The sequence below is a fragment of the Pyxicephalus adspersus genome, chromosome 1, assembly GCF_032062135.1.
Source record: "Pyxicephalus adspersus chromosome 1, UCB_Pads_2.0, whole genome shotgun sequence".
NCBI lineage: Eukaryota > Metazoa > Chordata > Amphibia > Anura > Pyxicephalidae > Pyxicephalus > Pyxicephalus adspersus.
In genome coordinates this window covers 59,399,267-59,426,411 of record NC_092858.1, presented here as the reverse complement: position 1 = coordinate 59,426,411, position 27,145 = coordinate 59,399,267, and the positions used below count along the sequence as shown (strand labels likewise).

General features: G+C 39.2%; 1 protein-coding gene across 2 annotated transcripts in view; it reads left to right on the top strand.

Moving 5' to 3' along the window:
• Positions 1 to 867: 867 nt before the first annotated feature.
• The window catches only part of DZIP1 (DAZ interacting zinc finger protein 1), a 33,063-nt gene continuing 6,785 nt past the window's right edge, over positions 868 to 27,145 (top strand). Inside the window, exons 1-14 of one of the 2 annotated variants that reach the window (XM_072411123.1) lie at positions 868 to 954; positions 2,840 to 3,400; positions 6,288 to 6,372; positions 8,483 to 8,616; positions 9,169 to 9,336; positions 9,898 to 10,041; positions 11,589 to 11,795; positions 13,473 to 13,521; positions 14,021 to 14,089; positions 18,650 to 18,789; positions 19,220 to 19,397; positions 20,986 to 21,127; positions 26,472 to 26,561; positions 26,810 to 26,863. In XM_072411123.1, coding sequence (XP_072267224.1) covers positions 928 to 954; positions 2,840 to 3,400; positions 6,288 to 6,372; positions 8,483 to 8,616; positions 9,169 to 9,336; positions 9,898 to 10,041; positions 11,589 to 11,795; positions 13,473 to 13,521; positions 14,021 to 14,089; positions 18,650 to 18,789; positions 19,220 to 19,397; positions 20,986 to 21,127; positions 26,472 to 26,561; positions 26,810 to 26,863 — 2,048 coding nt within the window. In that variant the 5' untranslated portion in view covers positions 868 to 927. Of the gene's footprint in view, positions 955 to 2,839; positions 3,401 to 6,287; positions 6,373 to 8,482; positions 8,617 to 9,168; positions 9,337 to 9,897; positions 10,042 to 11,588; positions 11,796 to 13,472; positions 13,522 to 14,020; positions 14,090 to 18,649; positions 18,790 to 19,219; positions 19,416 to 20,985; positions 21,128 to 26,471; positions 26,562 to 26,809; positions 26,864 to 27,145 lie in introns of both variants that reach the window. The other variant, XM_072411116.1, reaches the window with a different exon arrangement.

Sequence of the window (27,145 nt, the reverse complement as noted above, 5' to 3'; positions counted from 1 at the left end):
AGGTAAATACATTTATTTTTCACTACCTGAATAAGGCTGTCCATGGCCTAAAAGTAAATGGCCTATAGAGTTAAGGACATCTTACATGCGGATGACCCCTAGAAACGAACGGGATTCCTTGCTTGCTCGTGTGCAGGATGGAGGCTTGAAGGGGGGGGTGGGGGCAGTTTGCATGACATGCTCCAGAAGTTAAGGAATGTCTAGGCTCCATAAAGTTTTTGTTGCTTTGTGAATAACTCACAGTGAGGATTTTATACAGTAACTGACACCACGCTGCCTTATAACATGTTTAGACAAACATCTGTCCTAATTACATATTAATAAAATAATGTATCTGTTACGGCTTACATACAAATTCAACTTAATAAACCTATCTTGTATGTAACCCGGGGAATACCTGTACTGTAATACAAAGTGTCTGCACACAGCAGCCATAAGTATACAGCCTAAAACACCAAATGTGAGACCAGTAAGACACCTGATATCTCCCCTCCTATGTGTCAGACTTCCCCCATCTCCTAGATTGTAAGCTCTTGGGGGCAGGGTCCTCTCCCCCTCACTGTCTGTATCTGTCTCCCCTATTTAATGTACAGCGCTGCATAATATGTTGGCGCTATATAAATCCTGTTTATTAATATGACCAGTGCAGTGATTGCAGTACATTTCACAATATAAAGTCAGACTGAGGGAGAATAAGGCCGAGCTCCCCACACACAGGCGCTGCTGCCACATTCCCCCAGCAGTTTGGCTCTTCCATCTCCCCAGCTGTGCTCGCTCCACACAGAGACCAGCAGGGGGCGGGGCCACCTTCTACATCTCAGTCCGTGCAGAGCGGAGATTGGGGGAGGAGGATTCTCGTGTTGCCCTGGTAACCGTGCAGCCCACCCGTGTCCCCCGCCTAATGCCTAGAGATGTGCGAGTCCCCGGATGAAGGAGAACTGTAGGAGGGAGATGGTGAGTACAGGGGGGGGGGAGTTGGGGGGCGCAGTGTTCTTGTGAGGGGTGAAGGGGGGGTTATGAAGTTCTGTGTGCCCGGGGGGTGTGCGGTGCTGCCCGCCGGATGTTAGCTGTGCGGGGGTTTATGACCCGGGGACATGGATTTCTCCCGGGTTATTCTCACGTCTCCCAGGAATGTGCAGCCTGTGAGGACTTGTCCCGGGATAACACTCACCTTCTCAGGCTGCAGCTTGTCCCGGGCTGCCTGTGGGCTCCCCGAGACCTGGTTATGGCAACAGGGAATTCCCAGGCTGTGTGAAAGTTATTCACTTACTTTTTCACCCTGCTAACCCCTATTATGGTGAATGTGCCCATACTGCTGGGCATCACACCCCCAGCACAGGACAATGGCATGCACAGGCAGGGTTTGCTTTCCTCTGATGTTAGATATGTGTCAGAAGGGGAAAATATTTGTAATCATCTCGGGTGAAAATCTTAACATATGTCCCCTGACATCGCTCAGTGATCCAAATATAAGTCAGAAAACCGTCTGACCGTCAGCTAATGGCTGCTGAGATTTACCATGGGAGGGACGCAGCATGACACATCCAGCCCGTCCTCCCCCCTCCATAGAATGGACAGAACATCTGTACATCCTTCCTCCAATATCACTCTGTCCTGCTGCAATGTCCAATGGGGGGGGACACGCAGAGAGACACTTCCAGCTCATCCTCCCCTCTCTATACAGCAATGTCTGCAGACAGCTCATTCATTGCACTGACACTGGAAACAGTCACTAAGGGTCCCTTAGAATCTTGATCTATTAGTTTGGAAAACTTTTGTTCATAGAAGTGTCTGACAGGTGATAAGGACCAATTCATCAATTTGAGTTTGGTCTAGTTTTAAAGAAGAGAATAAAAGAAAGATTTATCCGGTGACAATAGTGATTGGTTTGTGCTTGGGCTGCAGTATGATGGTGCTACAATTGATTGGTTTTCAAACCACAGCAAACATTTTATGAAACAATTCAAAATCCACCCTACCTGTCTCCAGAGACCACCAAACTCCTTGTACATGCTCTTATCATCTCTCGTCTGGACTACTGTAACATCCTCCTCTCTGACCCGACTCTCTCCTCCACGATCTATCATGAATGCTGCAGCCAGACTCATCCATCCTTCCCTCCGCTCCTCTTCCGCTGCATCTCTTTGTAGTTCTCTCAATTGGCTTCCATTTCACATTAGAATCAAACTTAATATCCTGTGCTTTGCCTTCAAATCCCTACACAGTTCTTGTCCCACTTACATCTCTGACATGGTAAAAAAATACTCCCCCTGCCGCTCTCTTCCCTCCTCCAATGACATACTACTGACTTCCTCACTCATAACCTCATCACACGCACCCCTTCAGGGCAGGGTCCTCTCCTCCTCATTCTGTGTCACTGTCTGTATTTGTCTGTCATCTGCAACCCCTATATAATGTACAGTGCTACGTAATATGTTGGCGCTTTATAAATCCTTTTTAATAATAATTATTTAAAAACAAATCAAATTAAAGTTTATTCTTGTATGGCTACCTTAAGGCTCACAAAATACCACACAGTCCTTTAGTTCTATCATCAACTATGTGGTGCATATAAATTTGTTTCTTATTTTACCTGAAAGATGACCGGAGCATTGGATATTGCATGAGATTTTCTTTTTTTATTATTCAGACACAAGACAAATAATTTAGTTTTGCTTTGTGTATTTAGCCGCCTGAATTCAGCCTCAGCAAACTCCAGAAAGACATTATGTATTGAAAGCTAAGCTGAAATCAGCATGGTGAATATTGTTCATGTATGTTTTTATTTGTTTATTATTTCCTGGTTTAGTTTCTTACATATTCCTATGTTTTTTTGTAGCCTTTCCATGATAATGTTTACTACCCCTTTGAGAAGGATGTGTCTCAGGTCTCCGCTGCGTTGAATTCTCCTCGGATGCCCCATCCTTTCCTCTCTCCTGGCAGGATGCCTTCCTCTACCCATGGCACACTTTTCAAGTTCCGCTCGCGTCATGAATGTGTGGACTGGAGAAGAATTGGAGCTATTGATGTGGACAGGGTAGCAAATGAGCTGGATTTTCAAACTCTTCAAGATAATATTATGGGCATTACTTTTTGCAATATAGAAAATGAGAAGTGTCCGCGCTGTCACAGCAGTCTGGATCCTGTATTGATTAAACTGATTAGACTCACTCAGTTCACTATTGAATATCTGCTGCATTCACAGGAGTATCTAACTTCTCACCTACAGACACTTGAGGAGAAGGCCCGGGCAGCCATAAATGAGTCTGAACAGCTACAAATGAAAATAACCAAACAGGCTGCAGAAATCAAGTCGCTGAAAGATGAGTGCAGGATGAGAAAGAAGATGATTGCTGCACAGCAACTGATGATCAGTGCCAGCACCGGACCCTGCCACAAGGTAAACTGAGATGATTACAGGGGACAAGTATGTAAAGAGAACACAGTGCATTATTTTCAATTTAGTGCACACATGCTTGCACATAGTTGTAAACTGATATTACCTGCAAAGCCTAGGCGATCAAGAATGTATTGGAGCGCAAAGCCTCCCGGGATGCGTGACGTAGGTATCCCAAGAGGCTTTGTGCTCCCATTCATTCTCTTGGGTGGTTCTTGTGGGCATGCCTGAGCATCTCAGGCATATGCAGAAGGAGCCCTTTCGTCAAAAGGGAAAAAATTGCCGATCTCATGCATGGGCAGTGTGATCAGCAAGTTTTTTTTTTCCATCTACGTCACCTGATCTCACGTCTGGGTTGGGTGATGTAGGAACAAGAACCCAGAAGAAGAGGAGAAGATGGCAGCGCCCGGATTGCCGGCCTAAAGACAGATGCCGGGACGACACGGGACCCGATGGAAGAAACCTTCGGACTGATCAACAGCTCTGTGGGACTTTTGAGTTTAGTTCCTCTTTAACTAAGGCCAGTGAGCAGTTCAGGAGAACATTTTGCATTGTGGGTGTGCCGTTCCAGTTTTGTGTTAGGTTGGCAGATGGCACAGTTGTTCAGTTGTGTGGTGCGTGAATTTGCTGTGTTCTGTGTGGTGACATCAGGGTGTACAAACCCCTTCCCACCAACCAGAAAGAGCTCCTACTCCTACGAGCCTTCCACTATATATGGAGAATGACTTGAATTGTCTTAGTAGGTAGTAGGTAAGGCTACGTACACACGTCAGATTATTAGCGTCCGATTGTCACCTCAGGGCTAGTATCGGACGAGAATCTGACATGTGTACAGCAGACATCCTGGTGGATCCATGAACGATGAGCGTCAAACGACCACAATAGAAATGAGGGGGGGCGAGCACAGCAGGGTACCGCTCACTTCTTCTTACCTCTTCATAGAGCAGAATGGCGCTGTATGTACAGCACTCAGTCATTCAGTTTTCAGTCTTTTGTCGTTGGAAAGGATCAAAAATCTAACGTATGTACACAGCCTAAGAGTGCCAGAATTTAGCCAAGATCAGGAGTTGGGGGCTAGCATAGACTGCTAGAGTTCACCTGGTGAGCGACTCGCTTGACCCGAGTATAAACCCAGGGCACCAAATCCACCTGTCACTAGCAACATTAAAAACAGTAACCAATAGAAATGCCAATAAAATGAACATGAATAGATACATTTATAGTGTATTATTTTTAAACTTTGATTCAAAAGGGAAAAAATGGACTCAATCTATATAACTATAATGGTACATTTGCTATCAAATTTTGTTATTGTTGGCCATTAATAGATGGAGCTGTGTCCTCATATGAAGTCTGACAACTCTAATCTTTCAACCAGAGACAAATGCAGTTCCACAACATCACTAGATTTCACTTTTGTACTGACTTTTTTTCTGTCAAAAAATCTTGAGTATATACGGTAAACTAGATCGCTAAAAATGTTTTAATATGAAATTGGAGCATTAACCTCCTTAGCGGTAATCCCGAGTGTGGCTCGGGGTGAATTTTCCATACCATACACTCGGGGGGTGGTATGGCCAGGGAGTTTTAAAGTCCTACCTGGTTCCCACATTCCAGCGGCGTCCTCCAGCAGTGCCCGGCATCGTCTTCCCCTGGCGATGCCAGCCAGGCATCTGTGTAACCTGGCGATTCTTGGCCAGCATCTGCATCCCCGGCTTGTGAATGTTGGGGATGGGAGGCCAGGGGAAGCAGATGCTGGCCGGGCATCTGCTCGCGAGTGTGTGGCTTGGAGGTGGCGCCAAGTGGCTAAGAGATGGGACCAGGCGGGAAATTTAAAATACTAAGTTTTTTAAATGTACGGCTTTTACATTTAAAAATACCTATTATTCATACCGCCAGGGAGGTTAACTTGGGAACATTTGGTCTGATTTAGATTAAGATAAATTATCATGGAAGAAGCTGAGTGATCCAGCAAACCTGAAATAGATTGAAATATTTGCCAACTAATTGCAAATGAATTTTAGGAAGTCCATTTCAGGTTTGTTGGATCACTCAGGTTCACCCAATAAAATCTGTCCTCACAAGTCTAGAAGAGCTTTAATAAATCAGGCTCAATATTTGTAATTGATACTTATAACCATTTTAATCTAATGCTAGGCATACACTGTGTGAGTTTCTCTAAGGGCTCTATTTATAAAACAGGGAATCTAACATTCCCTTAAACATTACCTGTGAGAATCAGTTACTACCATGCAAAAACACGAACCAGGAAGATTCCCACAATGTAATGTTTGAGAGAATGCCTAATTCCCTGTTTTATAAACAGAGCCCAATGTGTTATTTTTGATCTATAATAAAATCATATTCACTATTTACAATTCATTTTCACCATTATATCTGACCAAAATATCGATCATGACAAAAAAGCGTTTGAATACGCTTTATAATAACATGGGTAACCAGAAGGCAAAATACATATTACAACAGTGTATGGTTAGCTTTGGTCTGTTGGGGCTGATTTATAAAAAGGAGCACAATAGCCCGAAAACAACTTATTAGGTTTAATTTTAAAGAAAAACAAAACAAGAGTTCTGATTGCTTACTATAGGCCATCTGTGCTCATTTTTTCTAGTTGCCACACATGTTATATATATATATATATATATATATATTATACTGTTATGTACTTAAAGTCACTTTAGCACACCCCTGATTTGTGTTGTCTTAGTTTGTGTGTTTTTTGTATTTTTTTAAACAAGACATTGTATTGTTTTTTACTTTAACCCAATATTAGTGTTGTATGTATATAATAGCTGTGGTAGCTGATACTAGATTTCTCATGAAGAAACTTATTTATTATATTTATGTATATATGTGTTCTTCTTTCCAGTGCCAACATTGTGAGAAGTCTTTTGTAAATTATTCGTATTTAGAAAGTCACATAAAGAGGAGGCATCCTGAAGACACTTCTTTGGGTAATTATTATTATCTATGTAAGAGCAGTACATTGTAGACCAATATATTACTACAATATATTGGTAGACACATGTTCTGGCTTTTATTACCGCCAGTGGTGTCCCATATACAAGGACCCATTTGCACTTCTGTGCCTAAAAACAGCTTTTTCTGGTCTTACAGTGCATTAATTCTTTTTCTTTTCATTATATGTATATCTGTTTGTATTGTGCTTGCTGCAAATTCCAGCAGTTATTATTTTAAAACGCACTGCAATATTATGATTGGGTGTAATACAAACCTTTGAAAGCAATGGTATGGAAGTTTTGACATGCTTTAACTGCAGCTTAAAGAACAACTCCAGACAAGAAAAAGAAGAATAGTTATCAAGTAACAAAATGACATTCCAATGAACAAATTCCTCCAAAGTTCTCTACAAAGTGCTTTGTATTAGTGGACACATCCATAGCTCAGCTGTACACACTGTGTGGGACCTGACAGTGAGAACTGCTCCCTCATTAGGTGATGCACTGATGTTGTTCCCCTTTTCTCTTTTGCCAATTGCTTGCTTTTTGCAGAATAAAAAGAGTTTTGTGGCTGGTCAAGAAGAGAAGGTGCATCACTGAATGAGAGCCATGGTTCACTTTGTTGGAGTGCCGGAAGTACAATGGAGCTGTACTGTTTGCTGGCACGCTTGCACAATGGTCTGTTTCCTAGCTAACAAACAAACTAAAATATGTCTTTCTTCATTCTGACATACCATAGCAGGAAAAAGTGAATCTTATTGGTTGCTGGGTACAAAATAAAAATAGTTACACACTCAGATACTTCATACATTACACCAAGTATGGCTAAATACACATTATTTGTGTAAATACATTAAATTGCGGGAAATCATTTTGCGGTCATTTTGAGTAATTTATGTTAAAGATCATATATTACCTATTACAAATATGACATGTTCAAATATAAACAAATATGTTGGTAAGTAGGGAAGTACAGAATGTCTATAATGCTGAAACGTATAATTCTGAAAACAAATGTCTTGTCTTTTATGCAAACAAGCCAGTGTCAGTCAAATCAAGTGAAGAATGCTTCAGTAGGAAGGGTGTATGTATAGTAGTTGGGTACTTTCAAGAAGAATTCTGCTCTGCTGGCCCTTTGCCTCATATCAGACCTGAACACCCTTGTTGATGAACCAGAACTTTTCAATAGTTGTCTGTCAGGCCACTTTTTCGGCAGAAATATGTGAGTTAGTAGCACAAAAGCAAGGAAAACAATGCTAAACACAGGTAGAACTGGTTGTACAGATAGAGGAAAGCATAACAAATCTCGTCCTCTGAATATTATTTAATATGCCTATTTTCTGATAGAGACCATTATCTTCCCCTTGTTATGTCCGATAGTTTCTTAGGAGTATTTAAATTTCTGAAATAATGTATAATCATCTCTGTTTTAAAAACAATGCTCTAGGCCAGTCCACATAGCTGACACAAGTAAGGTGCCACTTTACTGATACATAACAAACAAAATTGTATGAAGGTACAAACCAGTCTACACTGCTCAAAAGTTTTATTTCAATTCATTGGGGTATATCAGGATAGCATGGTGTCCTTAATATTAGGATTTTTGTTGTATAGACCAGCGGTCGAGAACATTTTTTGTGCTCCACGGCTCTGCTCGGTGAACTGGCCAGACTCGCGGACCATGTCTCCCATATGTATCGCAGGCTCAGGGTAGTGGGTTATGTCTTTGGACACAACCCACCCACTCTCTCGTTATAGGCTCAGACCTGCAATGGGAGAGAGAATGGGTTCTGGCGTCATGACGCCACTCTGGGGGAACTTTGAGTGACACCCGGCTCCCCGCACATGCGTGGTCCAGAGCCCGTAAGTTTAGTGGTCTGCAGGTTAAAAAATGTTGGTGACCACTGGTATAGACTGATGAATAGATGAGTAGTAAAACGCTACTATGAATATTTGGGATTTGGTTATGTTTAATATTTCCTGGGACCTTTATATTATATCTGCAGTCATTGGAAATATCATTAATAGTTCAAATCTAAGTGAATCCAAGTGTTATCTAACTGTCCTGTTCAGTTTTTTATTATTGCCTTTTTACCTCTTTAAGGTGGAAAACAAAAGCAAAGTCCAAAGCAATATGATAACTTGCACTATGAAATCAACTTTCTTAAAGAAGAACTACAATTTACCAAAAAGCAGCTGGAGACCGAGAAAGCAACTCATGTGGAAAAACTATCCCAAGTAAGATGACTATGACCAAATTAAGAGTTACTGGTCAGTTCTGTATAATAAATTATTTCATTTTGGAGATGGCATAATTTTCCATGGTGTTATTTCAAATAAATTATTTGTCCGGTATATAACTAACTTGTGGGTGTTCAGGATTTGGTTAGCATGAGCCATTTTGTCCTGTCTACTAGTCCTACAAGTCCGTAGGACTATCAGAGGTAGCGATGTTTATAAAAAAGGGCAATTAATAAAATGTAATATACAGAACACTACTGAGGTATATGGACTGTTATATAGGGCTTGATTTAATAAAGTCCTCTAAAACTGGAGAAAAAAGACTGTCATAAGTGAACCTAGTTGATCCAGCAAACCAGGAATGCATTCCTAAAATCATTTGTTATTGTTTGGCAACTGTTTTCAATCTTGGACTAGATCCATTTAATTTGCTGGATCACCAGGTTCACCCATGAGATATAAAAAGGTTTTTACCTCTAAATAATGGGCTATAAATTGGTGAAACCTTTTTGCCCACTATACAAAACTGCATCAATCTATTTTATACAGCTACAGGAAAGTGAGCATAGGAAAACAATGGAGCTGGAAGTTTTGAAAAAGTTTGACAAATGGAAAGCAGAGGAAAGAGAAAACTTTGATGAAGAAATGAAAAAAGTTAAGGAGATGTTTATGAAGGAGCTTAAAGAACTGACAGATAAAAACTCCTGTTTGGAAAATGTAAGTAATAGCTCTTGCAATATAATCTTACATTAAAGAATTTTGTTACATGAAAAAAATGCACCAGAGCCTTAATAAGGCAATAACCAAGAGATGCTTCAAATAAACATTTAACAAATAGCATTAAACCTGAAGTCTTTTAGAACATTTATGGTAACTATAAATTTTTGTGTCACCCTGCCTCTAAAAGCAACATGTAAAAGAAAAGGTAATACATTTACCTTTCTGGTAACCCCTGAAAGCTGTTGTTTTGCTCTGGCCACTGCATGTTTTGCACACTTTTTTAAAATACCCATCCCTCCTGTATGTTGTAGCCCCCCCCCCCCCCCCTTTCCGGCCTCCTGCCCATTCATCACAGGGCTGTTGTCACTTTGAAAAATTTACCATTTAACTACATACAAAATTACATACATACTAGAATATAGATGGCTAAAGGGCAAATCATTTGTTATTTGCTGTCTGTGTAAATCGCCAATTGCTGTGGTGATGTAAAGTGTGAAGTATGCACTATGACACCGGCTAAAAGGGATTTCTTATGTTATGATGATTTGCAATTTACAGGAGCTGATTGACATAAAGAGACAGAACCAGCAAAGGAAGTCTGGGTTAGGCAATCTGGAAGAAAGTCCACAGAAAGACACAGAACAGAGAAAATCTAAAAATCACTTTGACACAGAAAATATTAAAGAACTCTTAGAAAAGCAGGTATAGTTATTCATTCATTCTAACTTTACTTTTGTCATTTATGTTTACTTATGATATGTTTTTAAAGATTTGACAAGAATTATAGGGGTGTATTTATTTTTTTCATCTCAGATACACCAAATGTTTACCCAAAATGTACACATTTTATGGATTGAATTCAGTTAGAAAACATGTTACTCATAATTCAGGTAACAGTCAAATCACATATCAGATCTCAATGATCGAAATATTTAGGTTGAAAATCTTTATTGATATATGTGTGTAATTTATTGAGAACAAAGTGATGTAAGAACAGTCACAACCAAACCAAACAGTCACAACCAAACCCAACCAAAATGTCAAAATTAGACGGAAATTTAAACCCAAAAACTGAAATTGCGGAAATGAACGAACTTCATTTCATCACACCAACTGATGAAGCTGCTTCTTAGTTTGTATGGCCCACTTGTACCTTTATCCTGATAATGTGTGGGCATACTTCTGATGAGACAATGGATGGTGCTTCGGAGAACCTCCTACTAGGCACAGATCAGGGCATCACTGAGCACTGAGCAGCCTTCTACTTGGGAAGTCAAATGTCCTGATTTATACTATACTGGAGAGTTTGTATTGGACTCAGGTCTAAGAAACATGGGGACAGTCAATGGCATCAATTTATTTATCATTCAGAAACTACCTTCTCACTCTGGGCACATGAGGATGGGCATTGTCCTGCACCAGGAAAATCTCAGGCTCCATTGCATTAGGTTAGGGTTTGACAGAGTACCATTAGCTAGCACATGGATGTACTGCCCTCCAAAAATACACGTGCCCCCTTCCCCAGACCATCACTGACCCACTGCCAATCCGGTCATGCTGCATGATGTTGCAGGCAACATACCCTTCTCCACACTGTCTCCCGACTCCTTCACTTCTTTAATATCTACTTAGTGAACCTGCTCTCTGTAAAGAGTGTGTTGATTATGTGTTTCCTTTATTTATTTATTTTGAGTAGTGTAAAAACACACCATTTAGAGGGAAAAAAATCATATGGAGAGCAACCCAAGGAATTTTAAAGTTCTCTCATGACAGTCAACCTACATGGATAATTTAGCCTCTGCACTGTTCTTATGAATGCTCATTCAATAGACATGCATATTTAGCCCATGGTGAGAGAAGGGGAAACATCTTAGCACCGATACAGCTCTCAGATGTTTGCTGAGGGCTTGCAGACAAGAAATATTTCCCAATTCCACTTGCATGTTACGTTCAAGCAAACATCTGTGGGATATAGGCAGCATATGGTGATTTTTACCTTAAAGATTAATCTACCCATTACTGATATGTCATTATTTTGTATGCTCCTGTGTTTGGGCTTTTTAAAGATGTTTAGTATTAAAGGAGTCTGAGAAGGGTTCAGAAATAATAAATTGTTGGCCTACAATGAATTTGTGGTGCCTGCATATGAGTTCAGTGTAATAAGTCTTGCAGAATCAGTACAATGCTGTAAAATAGGCTTTTTAATGTTTTTTTTTTAAAAAAGTCTTAATTATATTATATATTTAAAGGAAGAAAAGTGGAGAAATCACATCCAGGAACTTAGACAAGAGTATGAGCGAGAAAAGAATCAAAACATCCAACTTCTTCGGCAGGAATATGAGCTGGAAAAGAACCGAGCTGTACAGCAGCTTCAGCAAGATTTTGATCGTGAAAAAAACCAAATTGTACATCAGCTTCAGCAAGAGCGTGACAGGGAAAAGAATGAGAAGAACCAGGTCATACTTTACCATTAAGTGTTATAACAATGATCAGAACAAGCTGGCATTCTTGTGGTTTTATTGATATTCAAATGTTTTGGGTGGAGACTTTGGGATATGGCAGTTTTTAAACTCACTGACACTGACACACTGACTCATAAGTATTCAGAGTTTATTATAGCTTCATATTATTATCTGTATACTTGTTTCTTGTAAGTGACTAAAATAATGTTGAAGCCATATACAGACAGGTAACTAACATTTTTATAAGAGAATCAACATTGACAGCCTCTATTTTTTTATCAGCACAGTACACTATGATAGCTGGGGTAGGATTTATAGCTTGTGATAACTGACATGAGACCTTCACAATTAAAGAATACAGCAACAGTCCACTGTGGTAAAAGCTTCACACCTTTTTAGCCTTACATGTCTTCACCCAAATATTGGAGTAACAATATAATACAAACAAATGTCTCTATTTGTATATGTAAAGTCGAGTCGTTATTACATGCTTCTGCTACAAAGATAGATCCTGTAGATAGTAGCTATTATGTTGGAGGATTTCTCTTCAATCATAAATAGAACCATAAATGTAAAATATGATCAGAAGGTGCAGTAAAGGTGAATCATTCAGGCTGGATTCAAATGTATGCACTTTGTAAACTTGCAGTAAAACATGGTTGTACTGTGCAGAATAGTAACACTCTAAACACAGTGCATTATGGTGCCATTTTTTGTAAGGCACACCAGCCATTGTGCTGCAGTTCACATGTGTTTTAGTGCGCCACAACAAATGGATATGTAAAGAGAAGACGCATTATGTGTACATTTGTTGTGTGTGGGCAGGCTATTTATATTGAATGTGTTGCCTGACTGCAATCCAAGTTAATGTACAAAGTACCAAACATGTGGTAGAGCATCTCCAGTCTAATAATGTAAGATCTGGGCAGCACGGCGGCTCAGGGGTTAGCACTCCGGCCTTTGCAGCGCTAGGTCCCAGGTTTGATCCCCAGCCAGGACATTATCTGCATGGAGTTTGCAGGTTCTCCCCGTGTCTGCGTGGGTTTCCTCCGGGTACTCCGGTTTCCTCCCACATCCCAAAAACATGCAGTTAGGGTTAATTGGCTTCTCCCTAACAATTGACCTTAGACTACATTAATCACATATGACTATGGTAGGGACATTAGATTGTGAGCTCCTTTGAGGGACAGTTAGTGACACGACTATGGACTTTGTACAGTGCTGCGTAATATGATGGCGCTATATAAATACTGTATAATAATAATCTGATTGAAAGCTTTTATCCTATCCATCGAAATTTATATTGCAACATATATAGATTACACATTTGTAGATACACTGGGTTCCCTTCCCAAAGTTTAGGTGAACATTTAAATGTTTATCCCCATACGGGTATGAATTCTGCCAGTGTGTATTAACTGCTTCTAAGTAACAAATGTCTTATACAAATTATGTCCCTACTTTTGCTTTCCATATTACTTTATACTTTTCTGACTGCTGGAAGTAATTTAGGAACATTAAGCAGTCATCAATGCTGTATTACAAGGAAAGGCAAAAGAGGCAGCTTTGTACAGAAGCCCTTTAAAGACTGTTCTTTGAATGCAGGGCAACTCCAAGTGCTGATATGTAATAGATGTCTAAGTGTTGGATATCTTCTTTATTTTCCTACAGATTAAGGAATTACTGACTAAGCCACCTACAGTTGTTAAAAAGCATTCTGGTAAGCTTGATACATCAACTGCTTTGTTTAATAATGTTTTCCTGTGTTCTGTAGACAAAACAGGAGGAGAAGATAAAGAATACATATGTTCTGACAGCTAGCTGGATGTGGTATCGTACACATTCCTGGTAGGCCATGCTGGTTTTCCCTGGCATTTGGGTGTCAATTGTGGTTAGAATATCTGAATTTTCAGTCTATATAGTCAGCTAGGAATTGTACCAATATGTCTCCAGTTTTTGGTCTGTTTGGGTTTCAATACATCACTGGCAAACAAGCACTTTGTAATGTATAGTAGTTGGATCTATTATATTTGTGTCGTAAGCAAGCACTTGGCTACCTGACTTTACGTTAGTGTTAGATAATTGTTAGAATCGGTTCCTCTGATTTGAGTAACGGCAGCTCTTACATGTTAGTAGTGATGTTCCTGCTTGTTTCACCAGATGTATTATCTAAAAACAGAAGAGTTTGCTTATCATTGTTTTAAATTATTATTCTGTAGAGCCAACAACCGGGCAATCATTACACAGTGCTGAAAGGAAACATTCTGCAACTGCTTCCTCTACTAAAGGTAAGGGATACTTATTTGTGTGACATTGTGAAATCAGCTTTACCTTGTGCAAATACATTTTTGTCTCACTGTGCACACTGACAAAATAAGTGGATGTGTTGTCCCACCATCACCTTGCATCGGAGATTGCTTTGCCGAACAGCAATCTTAATAATGTATTGGTCATACACTTGTTGAATTGACCAGGTGGCTTGATCTTCATAGGGTAGATCTGTTTAGAATGCAGGTACGAAAATTGCAACCAATGAGTGCCCTGTGTATGTTAAACAAAAAAAATAGTGTTGAAATTACACCCCACGATACATCCTCAGAATAATATGACCAGGAAAAGCAGCTGCAGTGCAGTGACATCTTTACTTTGATGTTGTGGAAAATAGCCACATCCTTCATGTTTCTGAAACACAATAAAATGGTTTATGTTTACATAAAACATTTATAAAGTATAAAAGTATGCACTTTCCCTTCGATGTAGTCTATTTTGAATTCTTCTAAAATGTTCTTACCCTCTCTTCTCTCCTATGCAGCTATCTCAGGTACTGGTATGTTCCTCAGTTTTAGCCCATAGAATAGTCCACAGCAATGAGTGTTCCCACCCTTGGTGACTATCAGCCAATGGCAATGCTCCCTGCTGTTTACCTTAACAATTAATGGGCCCTGTTGTTACACAGTGGCATTCCCACTGTGTCCCTTAAATAGTGCTGGAGATACTGCTGCCTGATTGCAGCCAAGAATTAATGGCTGTTTGCATTCTTATTCTGGGCCCATGAGGCTCTGACCCATATATTAAGCACAGTATTCTCCTCAGCTCCTTTTAGCTGGGAAGAACACCTGGCACTTTTCAATAACCACCTGGCTGTTTTTAGGTGTTTACAGAAAAGTACATTACAGGGGCCACCACCCGCCTTTACCTTCTTCTCACTTCAGTTTAAATAAATCTGGGGTGAATACTGAAGTGGATTGGTGTCAGAATGTATTTATTTATTAAGATCGAGTCAGCAGGGTGTTTGACTTGTCTTTATTCAGATTCTAGTCCCAGGAATTATCTTTATCTAAAGGCCCAGTGTACACAGGCTTCAGCTCTATGGCGCTAGTATAAAGAGCATTATCTCCTATTAGGATTTATGAAGCATTTAAAAATCCTAAAGCACCTAAAAGGTCCTGAAATAGAGAGGATGATACACAGCCATGTTGGTTTATTTTTGAATTTGTATGTTCCAGGTCTATTATCTCTCCTTCTTTTACCTCTGACTTGAGCCAACCATGAGCGTGATTTATTTGTTTCAGGTCAATAACTCACCTAATTGTAAAGTAAAGAAATACATAAAAAAGTAAGAATGGCAAGTCCTTTATTAGTCAAATTACAGAATAATTTGAGTACCCTTCAGCTTCCAGTCTAGGACTGTTAAATACAAGTCTAAATCGGGATGCCGGCTGTGGCTTTGAACTAGCATTCTGCAGGCATTTAGCAAGATCTGATGTTTGCTAAATGTTTATTTAAAGGAAAAACTAGCACTCCCTCCCTACAGTATATGGTAGACTCCCAGACTGCAGCTGAAGGGCACTTGATCCTTTTAAAAAAGTCTGCTTTTAAACTTTAAACTTTTTCATTGCTTTGTAAAAGGCTCAATGGACCTGATTCAGATCAGTGTAAAGGTAATGCCTGAAAGGACTGGATATTGATTTGAGAACAGAACCATAAGTCTTATAACTCTATGGCTCCTCATTCTTTAAACTCTGTTCTCTGACTATTATGTCCTCTTGCGCTTAGTGTCAGAGCAGGCACATTTATTGGAGACTATTCAGGAGCTTTCAGAAGATAAAGGTAAACATATCCATCCCTTGATTTTGTATCTCATCTTTATGTGCTGTGCTGTCATAATTATTTTCAGTTTGCATGGAGTTTAGGTTTTCTTTTTACATACATGTATTCCAGGATTCCATTTAAATCATATAATGGTGCTCAGGTATATTTTAAGCGTTTAATGATGCTTGCACAGAGAGAAATTAAGAGGTTGGCATGCTGGCTTCAGGAGGATACTAGATAGGTAATTGTCTCCAGCTTCAATGCTGTCTGTACCCTGCACACGTACCAGGAAATGACTGGATTAGTATTACAGCTACAAGGCTAGCATTTTTAAACGTAGTAAATAAACATTTTTAATAAGATCAAGAGTATTGTTCATGTGCCTAGGATAATGTCACAAAGGTGTTCCTATTTAGGTCTTCCCCTGTTCGCAGTATCCAGGAATAAGCGGAGTATGACTGAAATGAAGTGTTTATTTGTTTTCGGTATATTCTAGTTTATAGTATAGATATACACAGTGAAGATAACTTTATTTATATACATGCTTAGTTAATTTGCCTTGTTAATAAAAACAAGCCTGGTTGTTGGTTTGTTTAGCCCATAGATGGCAGCACAATCAAAGCTTTGTACAAAGCAGTCAATCTATACAGCCAAAGCAATTTGGGTTGGTAGAAGGATGATCAACACTTACTTAGGGACATGAGTAATAAAACTTTTTGGGAAAGTCTACTTACCTTTTAAATACATTTGTCTTTTTTACTGTACATAGTTGAATGATTGATTTGGACATAGCTTCTCCTTATTTGGAGAACTTGGTGAATGTTTACTTTTAAGCAGATTTACTAAGGTAAATCAACCTTACTGCATAGGGGATGTATGCAGTTTGTTTTTAAACAACTGTTCGGCGTTACTTACCAAACATGGCACCTATGAATTGCGGCTGCTTATGCAGTGCGCCACAAGGTGCCTCAACACATGAAAACATACGCATGGTGGGGCATTTTATTTATCCAACCATTGTGATTTTATTATTGAAGTGGTTTAAAATTTGAATTGTATTATTTCCAGGTGTTTATAATTGCATTGGGGTAACAACAGTAAAATATTTTGGTATTTCCTATTTATATTATTTTGTATACCTATATAAACCAAGTGATCTTTCCTTCCTGTATTTGGAATTCTGGCTAACTAGTTTTTGGTTAGAATATTTACAGACTTCTTCTTCCTCTTGGCCATGATAATGTTGTATGGTTAGAAGTCTTCATCTGATTCTTTAACCTGAATTGTAGTCCAGCAGATTCTTGGGTTTGCGGTCACAAGAGGGTTAAAGCCAGTCCCCAAGATTTCAGAAACTAGTTTAGATTTTACACATTACACATTAAGTAGCAAAAAAAACATGGTGCAGTATTACTGCTTAGGTCCGGGGTCGGCAAACTTTTTGGACTACTAGGCCATTTCAGGAGGTCAAGAAGCCACACTAGGCCCAAAGAAACAAGGTGTCCGAGGAAAGGTTTTTTCCAACCTTGACTACAAGCGAGCAGCCTCAGTCTTCCGCTCATCCGCAGTGTAGTCTCTGTACGTGTGCGCATGCTTGGCATCGAAATGCCCCTTGGGATTCGACCGCTTGAAAGTGCTGTTGGTGTCGTTGCACACTAAACACAGGGCTTTGTTGCCGCCTTGGACGAAGAATTATTCGTCAGTCCATTCTGGGTTGAAGACACGACGTTCCAGGTCAATCTTCAGGAGACTGGTAGCTGTGCGTTGCTTCTGCTCTTTAGGCATAGTAATTGGGGTAACTGTGCGGGAACTCGATGATATCGTGGGAATTTGTGATAACAATTCAATTATGCCGGATCCAACAGTAAATAACTAGGGGGGGGCATTAGACCGGACTGGAATACTGGCTAGGCCGTATTGGGCCTAAAGGCCGGAGTTTGCTGACCTCTGGCTTAGATAAACATTGCACTGCATGAACAGAAGCATGATCTGTGTTACTATGTATTGTATTATGCATGCATTCCATACATTTTTTGTGCGGTTTTTGCTGTGTATCTTAGTCATTCAGCTTTCACCTGCCAATAATGTTGATGATGTGCTAATTATCATCTATATTTCTATTGGCGATTACATAAAGTGTAACTATCAGCGATTACATAAAGTGTAACTATCGCAAACCCCTGTGTTAACTATCTGTCAGTATAGTTAACACAGGGGTTTGTGGGGATTTTCTTGTCTTACAAAAATTTAGCTTTATTACTCATTCGTCCTATTAGTAGATCTAATCGTTTTCCATTTCCTGAACAGCACAATCTGTCCAGCAAAGCTGGCACATAAAGGAGTTGTGGCAAATTATTTACACTGACAGGAGTGCTCACAAGAGTCTGATTTTATGGCTTAAACCTTTTTTAAGTGGTGTTATACCTGCCTTTTTAAATCAATTGCAAACTTCAGGGCTCTGTAAGAGTACTTTGTCCCACAGAGTGACAGCACTTCTATATGATTACACTACAGAATGAATGAACATAGCAGGGCTTCTGCCAGGATCAATGGGCAATAAACTCATGTTACAAGGGGAACACAGCAAAACAAACAACTGTTGTGTTACTGCTAGAGACAGGCTCTATTACATGTGATACTTTTATTTTACCCATAGTTCCACCTATAACAGAGCGGGGAGGTAGCACAACCCCAGCACAGTTTGGTGTCTGCCTGTTTAGTACAGTAATGGATGTCTTTGTATTCTCATATGATTATAGACATGGAAACTGAGGATCAAGGCACCATCAATTACCATGTCAGACAAGAGGTGAAGAATGACCATTCATTAAGAAAAGCTATTAGAAATGTAATTGAACAAGATTTAGAAGAGAAGTTGGAAGGCCTGGGATTTAAAGTGGTAAGTGTTCATCACAAAATAAATAGTAATTGGCAATTTCCACACCTAGTGAGCCTAAAACGGATTTGATTTATTTTCATTTAAAATGAATCTGTCACAAACAAAACAGAATCTCAATACTATAGAGCTGATAGAAACAAAATCCAGTTTTTATTTTTGATATTAGTATAGTGTAGTGGAAAATTAGCTAGTTTTGGTGAATTGGACATTGGTAAAATCTCTGACACAATACAGAAAACACTATCGAAACAAAATGTTTGGACACTGCAGACATTATTTCAAAATGGCAAAATCATATTATAAGTGTAACAACGTTAACAATGTGTTTTAAAAGTGAACTGCTGCATTTCCAGAACCTTTCCCAGATTCAAATTTTGCTGTTAATGCTTTAGTTTTTGTGAAGTTTATTAACACATTTTATTCTTACCAGGGGGTGCGTGGTATTCCCAGTGACAAGTTTCAGAAATTAATGGATTCAAGGAAAAATAACAGACACGCAAAGGAGAAAACATTTCCTGGGGTTCAAAAAATGTATGAAAAGTTTGCCAAACACGTGACTCAAAAGGCGCGGGAGCAACTATCAACATCTTTCAAATGTGCTTCTTCAAGTCAGTTTGTTACTGATGGTATGATATTTTATCCCAACAGAGAGGGGGAGGAGAGGGGAAACCAGTCATTGTAACTACAGATTATCAACCAAACCATACAAAGAAACATCAGAGACAGCCTAAAGCGTACCTAAACTCAGAGATTGCACTTTACATAAAAGGGTAGATAACCCTTTTTATGTAAGGTAAAAATTCTGTTTGTTTAGGTTTTTTATCGCCACCACCCAATTGGCGATCGAGAATGAATGGGAGTGCAAAGCCTCCCGGGATACCTCTGTCACGCATCCCAGGAGGCTCTTGGGCGCTCCTTCTGAGCGTGCCCAAGCATCGAGAGGCATGTATATTTTTATACATGCCCAACTCCCCCCCTCCCACCACCACCTCAGATCAGTAGAGAATTCCAGAAATAAATGTTACAACTGCAAAAGTTGCCTGCAGTAAAGATCAGTCACTGCTGCTTTATATGTGCAGAGAGGCTAGTCTTGTATACACCCTCTTGTAACTTTCTGCAGATAACCTGAATTTGGTCTGTCAGGTCCTTCCTATAACTGTTCAGTGATTTTATCACTGTTACTTTTGTATGGTAATTGGGTTTGCAAAGGGGTTTGGTTCACACAAAAAGGATTTAAATCCTCTGTGGCTATAGAGGAATATATGTAAGTAACATTTTTCATGCCTTAAGTTTCGTACACACCTGCAATAATTATCATTGGAAACGATAGACTAACGACCGTTCGCCCTATAATCGCTCACAAAAAAAGTGCACAACGACACCAATAAACAAGGATTGTCACTGGAAACGAACAGCCATCCCGCCAGGTCTGATTGGGTGACGATCGTTTGCTATCTATTGTGTGCACGGTCATTCAGTGATCGTGGATGGTTCTGCTTTACACATCACTTCCTGCATCGTTCAAACGATCGTATCTAGCGTGTGTACATTATTGGTGGATTATATTTGAACAAAAATAAAATAATAATAAAAATAATAATAATTGTTCAAAATAATCATGCATATTCCTTAGTCGTTTGTTTTCGACAATAATTGCATGTGTGTACCTAGCTTTAGGTTACGCTTAAAGTATTAGGTGTGTCCTTAATTTAAGGAAATAGGTTTTACCAGTTTCCTCAGCACTATGCTTGGAAAAAAGAGACATTCTACATCACTTTAAAAGGTAGGAGAGCACAGTTTTGTATGCTCCTAGATATTAGACAATCCTATGGTCGGCTATCACACATCACATGAGGTTTGGTAACAAAGAAAGAAAAGACTTGCAGACGGCAGCTCCCACTAGTATTTTTTGTGCACTCACTTTGCACAAAAATCACTAAGTTAAAAAAAAAATCGTATATGACCTTTAAAAAATGTAAAACTGATTTAGGTAGCCAGATTAATTATAGAATCTAGTTACAATATTTACAGATATTTACCTTGTTCTTACAGTAGGAACTTTCTGCCAAATGCTCTTATATGCCCCATATGCATATTATATATATTATATTATATATATATTATATATGCATATTAGCATTTATTGCAACTTTAGAACCCAAACATTTGTAATGAAGTTGTTTTTTATCTTAACAGCTAAGTCTTTAACTTGGGGAAGCACATCATCTTTTTCACCACCTAGACAGAAGAAATCGAAACCATCAATTGGAAAGTCTTCTCAAGAACAATCACAAACTGAACCAAGATATCCAATGCCTATAAAGAGTTCTACCCCAAAGTAAGTTGTATTGTTTGAGGGCTCAGAAACAACATGCTGCAGCATAGGAAGGTTGATTGGATTATTCATTCGAATTATCTTCGTTTTGTGCATTACAGTGTATTGCAGATTGATTGTCTGATTTTGCACTGTGAGTGTTTTAAACTTTATTATACTCATACTAATATATTATACTGTAAAATAAATTTTCATGAAAAACAATGTACCGCTTTTAGACATATAAAACCAGAAGGAAATGAACCGCAAGGAGGTTAAAATACTAATATTGCAAAATAAATTTTATTCCCATACCTGTATGTGGGTAACACTTGTAAAGGTATTATTCAGTATATAAATTACTTTGCACATTCTGGCCAAAGCTCTTGATTTCACAATCAGTTTGTTCTGCTTTAAGGGTTTTTAATGTGACTACTACAAATGAATAGTGTACAATTTTTTAAATTTATTAAAAATAAAAAAGTGAAATATTATATTTATATTTTCATACGTATTCAGACCCTTTACTTAGTCATGAGTTGAAGCACGTTTAGCAGCAATTACAGCCTTATGTCTTTTTTCAGTATGATACAATAGACTTTGCACACTTAGATTGGGGGATTTTCTGCCATTGTCCTTTGCAAACCCTCTTAAGCTTAGTCAGGTTGGCTGGGGACCGTTGGTAGACAGCCAGTTTAAGGTCTCTCCAGAGATGTTCGATAGGGTTCAAGTCAGGGCTCTGGCTGGGCCACTCTAGGACATTCACAGATTTGTCCCTAAGTTACTCCTGTGTGGTTTGAGTCAATGTCATGTTGGAAGGTGAACTTTTGGCCCATTCTGGGGTCCTGAACACTGGGACAGGTTGCACTGGAAATATCTCTGTTCTTTACTCCATTTAGCTTTCTCTCAACCCTGACAAGTCTTCAAGTCCCTGCTACTAAAAAACACCCCCACAGCATGATACTGCCGCCGCTATGCTTCACTGTTAGGATGGTATTGAGCAGGTGATGAGCCGTGCCTTTTTGCCTCCAGATATAATTTTTAGAATTGAGGCCAAACTGTTCAATCTTGGTTTCATTAGACCAGAGAATCTTGCTCCTCGCAGTCAGAGTTCTTCAGCTACATTTTTGCAAACTCCAAGTGGGCTTTCATGTGTTTTGTTTCAGAGAAGCTTCTGTCTAGCCACTCTGCCATACAGCCCAAATCGGTGGAGGGCTGCAGTTATGGTTGTCCTTCTAGGACTTAGTCCCATCTCCACACAGGATCTCTGGAGCTCAGTCTGAATGACCATCAGATTCTTAGATACCCATCTCACTAAGGCCCTTCTCCCTCGAATACTCAGTATGGCTGGTTGACCAGCTCTTGGAAGAGTCCTGGTTGTGCCAAACTTCTTCCATGTGAGAATTATGGAGGCCACTGTGCTTTTGGGAACCTTCAGTTCAGCAGATTTCGTTTTGTTTTTAATAAGTTTTTATCAATTTTAAAAATTTTACTAGTTTATGCAAAGAGTACAATATTAAGTAAGCATACATAAAAGGGGCATAACAATAAAACAAGAACTGGAAACGAATATAACAAGGTTACCGGTCTATGAGGTTACAGTACAGAAAGCACATCATCAAGAACTTGAGGCTATAACAATAATCACCATAAGTTTGATAAGGACGACAGGAACAAATTAGTCAGAGAATATTAGAGCCAGGGCTCCCACACTTTAGCGAACTTGTTGTAAGTATTATTCACCGAGCCCGACAATTTTTCATTAACGAATATAGCATCCACTCTGAGTAAGACGTGGTGATAGGCGACAAGCTGTTGCTTCCAATGTTTAGCTATGGTCTGCTTAGCCGCCAAAAGGCTCCATAAGAGCACAATTTTAATTGACTGTTTGTTAAGGTTGGAGGCTTGAAATGGAGTAACGCCATCCAAGGATCCCTAGGTATAGGTGTCTGGATGAGTGTACTCATCAATTTAAAAATCCTGCCCTAGAAGCGATTATGAAAAGCCATTGCCACCACACATGAGCCTGTGTGCCCATTTCCCCACAGGCTCTGAAACATAAACCTGAGGCCTGTGAAGAGAAATGTTTTACTGTGATCGGAACCATGTAGCATCGCATGGCGACCTTAAAATACGATTCCCGTTTAATTTTGTACATTTAAAATCTTTTTCTCACTGTACCGTGTATAGGTGCAAATGAGGGTTAGTGCATTTATTCAGTTCTGAATAGAGGATTGAAATCAATTTGGCAGTTAAGGGAGTGCGTATACAAATGTGCTCCAGTACCGATAATCTAGTAGATCCCGCAACTATTAGGAATGCAACCCAGTGTTTCAGTTGTAAGTAACAGATAATTTCTACACTAGGCACTCTATGGGAGCTACTTATGGCCTCCCAGCTGAGAACCCCTGATTTCCCCAGCAGGGAGTGTGAGGGGGCATATCCATGGTCCACCCACCATTTGAAAGCAGACTGTGATTCCAAGCCAGGTGCAAATAATGGGTTATGTTGTACAGTAAGCAAAGGTATATGCGGAGATAGGAGGCCGCTGGAGTATTTGATTCCATCCCATACCCTTAGTATTTGTCTCATATTGAACCCTACCAAGGGTCTAACCTTAGGGGGTAGCCAAGGTATGATTTTAAACGCCAGCGGTTTACTATAGTCTGATTCTATCTGGACCCAAAGAGGGGCAGCCGAGTTTGCGTAAATATTTCTTGTTTGCCCAGATAAATTGAAAAATATGTTTATGGAGAGTACGCAACACTAAAGTTTATAATATAAATTATATAAAAAATATTATAGCTTGGATAAAAATGTCATTTTTACTGTGTTTATTTTGCCCAGCCAGGATAAAGGGTGACTGTTCCATTTGTGTTAAAGTGCCTTTACGTCTTTCAATACCGTCAGGTAATTGGAGGCATATAAAAGGTCTGTAGACCAGGTTAAGTTAATCCCCAAATATTCCAGTCGGGATTCCGACCATTGAAACCTGAAGGGCGATTGTATTTTAGTTTTCATTTCAGCAGACAAGTTAAAATCAAGGGCAACCGATTTCTCCTCGTTGATAGATAAGCCCGAAATTTGACCAAAATCTTGCAATAATTTTAGGATAGGTGGAAGTGATACCATAGGTTGAGTGATCGTCAACAGCATGTCATCCGCAAACATGGTAAGTTTATGGGATCTTTGATCTTTGTGGATTATGTTCGCCAACAATTGATTTAATCTATTAGCTAAAATTTTTGTGAGAAGCTTTATATCTATATTTAATAATGATATGGGATGGTAATTTAGAGGATCCAGTGACTCTTTTCATGGTTTGGGAATCATGACTACATGAGCCAATTAAGATGAATTAGGATCAGTCAGGTGGCTTCTTATATAGTTAAAATGGTTGACTAAATGTGGGGCCAGGATTTGGGCAAATTTTTTATGTGGACGTTTAACCGTCAGGACCTGGAGACTTGTTCAGTGTTTTAATAGCAGGACCTGGAGACGTGTTCAGTGTTTTAATAGCAAATAGTACTTCTGGAATGGTGATATCCTTCTCCATTTTCCCTGCCATAGCTTCCCTCAATAAAGGGAGTCCTAGGTCTGCCTTGTGTTGTTGAAATGGGTTAGGGGCAGCATATAATTTAGAAGGGACAGTACTAAAATGTTCCACAATCTTATGTGGATTGGCTGAGATCACTCCATTAGGAAGTTTTAATTTAACGGGGAACTCTGGAGGACACGCTGTTGAGGAGTCTCGCCAGCATAGAGCCGGGTTTGTTTGCTCAAGCATGACATTTACGTTTGGACCATCTCGACTGCTTCTCGACCTGATAGTCAAGAAGCAAATTGAATTCAACTTTTGCTTGTTGCACTTGTTTACGAAGAGAACTGGAGGGTTGTCTTTTCCATTTAGCCTATGAATCGTCTACAACCTGTTGTAATTCCCTAGTTCTCAGGAGCCTTTTTCACTTATGAAATGAGGCAATTTGAATCAACTTGCCCCTAATTGTAGCTTTGTTAGCATCCCAGAGAGTACTTGGGGAAACATCAGGCTTGTCATTAAATTGCAAATACTGTTCAAGTGCCTGTTCAATTTCACCAGCACCTCAGCGGAAGACATGAAAGCGTCATTTATCTTCCAGTGAAACTCAGTAGAAACCGGTGCCAATGCCTTACAATACATTGCTACAGGGGACTAGTCAGACCAAGGTGTGGATAAAATTTTTGATTTTTCCACTTGTGGAAGAAAGGACTGTTGGACCAGTGGTCGATACGGGAGAAACTATCGTGAGAGGCGGATTGGTAAGTGTAGTCCTTTGTGGTGGGGTTTAGTTCCCTCCACACATCAATAAAAAAATGCTCCACCAGTGAATCTGAAAAAAATCTGTGGATCTACATCATTTTGTCTCTTTGGGTTTGTGGTATTTACCTTCAGATCTAATAGAGGATTAAAATTTCCTATTACAAGCACTATGCCTTGGGCATGCTCAGACACCTTAGCAAAAAAGTGTTTCAGAAAACGGATTTGGAAAGTGTTAGGGGTATAGTAAGATACAACCGTCACTTCTGTGTCAAAGATCTGACCTTTTACTATTAGGTATCTGCCGGTAGGATCAATTATCTCCTCCATTCACTGAAAAGGCGTATCTTTATGGAACCAGAACACCTCCTTTTTTCTCTTGGAAATTAGATTAAAACACCTGAGGATAACTTTTATGAAAATATTTTGGGCTAGACTTAGTGGAGAATCTTGTTTCTTGCAGACAGACTATGCTGGCTTTCATTGACGCAAAATAATTAAAAATTTTCCTACGTTTGTGTGGGGAATTCAGCCCCTGTACGTTTTGGGTAATTAAGTTTTATGTGACCTAGTTGTATACCTTCAAAATTTACATGGCATCATTGTGGGCTGTGAGGATGTGCAATTTGGAAGAAGAACCTGACCATTTTTAAGACCCGAACAAACTTAGGAAAACAACAAAGGGCATTCTCACCTTGAGAGTGCCCAAGAACCAGGGTGACATAACACTGTAAATAGCTAACGTATCAGCTAAAGTTCTGCAATAGCAGTACAGGGTCTTGCCTTTGTTGGACCATTAGGTAGGGGTACCGTGGACACCCGGGTGTGCGTTGCACAAATTAAGGCTATTATACTGATTATTAGCATAAACACTAGCAGCAGTACTAGTTCAGCAACTAACTAACTAACTAACTAACTAACTGTTGTTTTAGCATGTTGTTTAGCATGTTGTTTGTGTAGCTTTCCCCAGATCTATGTTTTTGAATCTGATATGCATTGTCAGCTATGAGACCTTCTAAAGAGAGGTGTGTGCCATTCCATATCTTGTCCAATCAATTTCATTTATCACAGGTGGACTCCAATCAAGGAGCAGAAACATCTCAGTAGCGATCAAGAGAAATGGGAGGCACCTGAGCCAAATACCAAGTGGTATGGGAAAAGGTCAGAATACTTATGTGAATGTAATATTTCAGATTTTTATTTTTAATAAATGTACAAAATTGTCTAAAGTTTTGTTTTCATTTGTTATTATGGTATACTGAGTGTAGATAAATGAGAAATAATACAAATGATTGTAGCATCAGGCTGCAATATACCAAAATTGAAAAAAGTGAATGGGATCTGAATACTTTCTGAAGTCACATTATTTTGGTTTCTATGTAAATTATAATTGATTTTTGTTCTTTTAGGGTTACATTGGTTTGCTCAAACGACATTTCTGTTACCAAACCATCAAGTATCACGTAAGAAACCATTATAACTATTTTAGTATTTGTGTTTTTTACCTTTTATATTATTGGACCTACAGTGTACATATAGAATAAAGAAACAGTCTGCAGCTAAAAGTCAGGTAAATTGTGTAATATTATGTACTTTCATTTATATTTCCATTTTGTTCATGAAGCTATCATCTCACAGGGAGATATAAATACTACAGCAAATTTTCACTGTTAGATACTGAAAATTACTTTTATGTGCCCCCATACAAAAAAAAAAACATGTACTAGGGTTTAAAAACATTAACA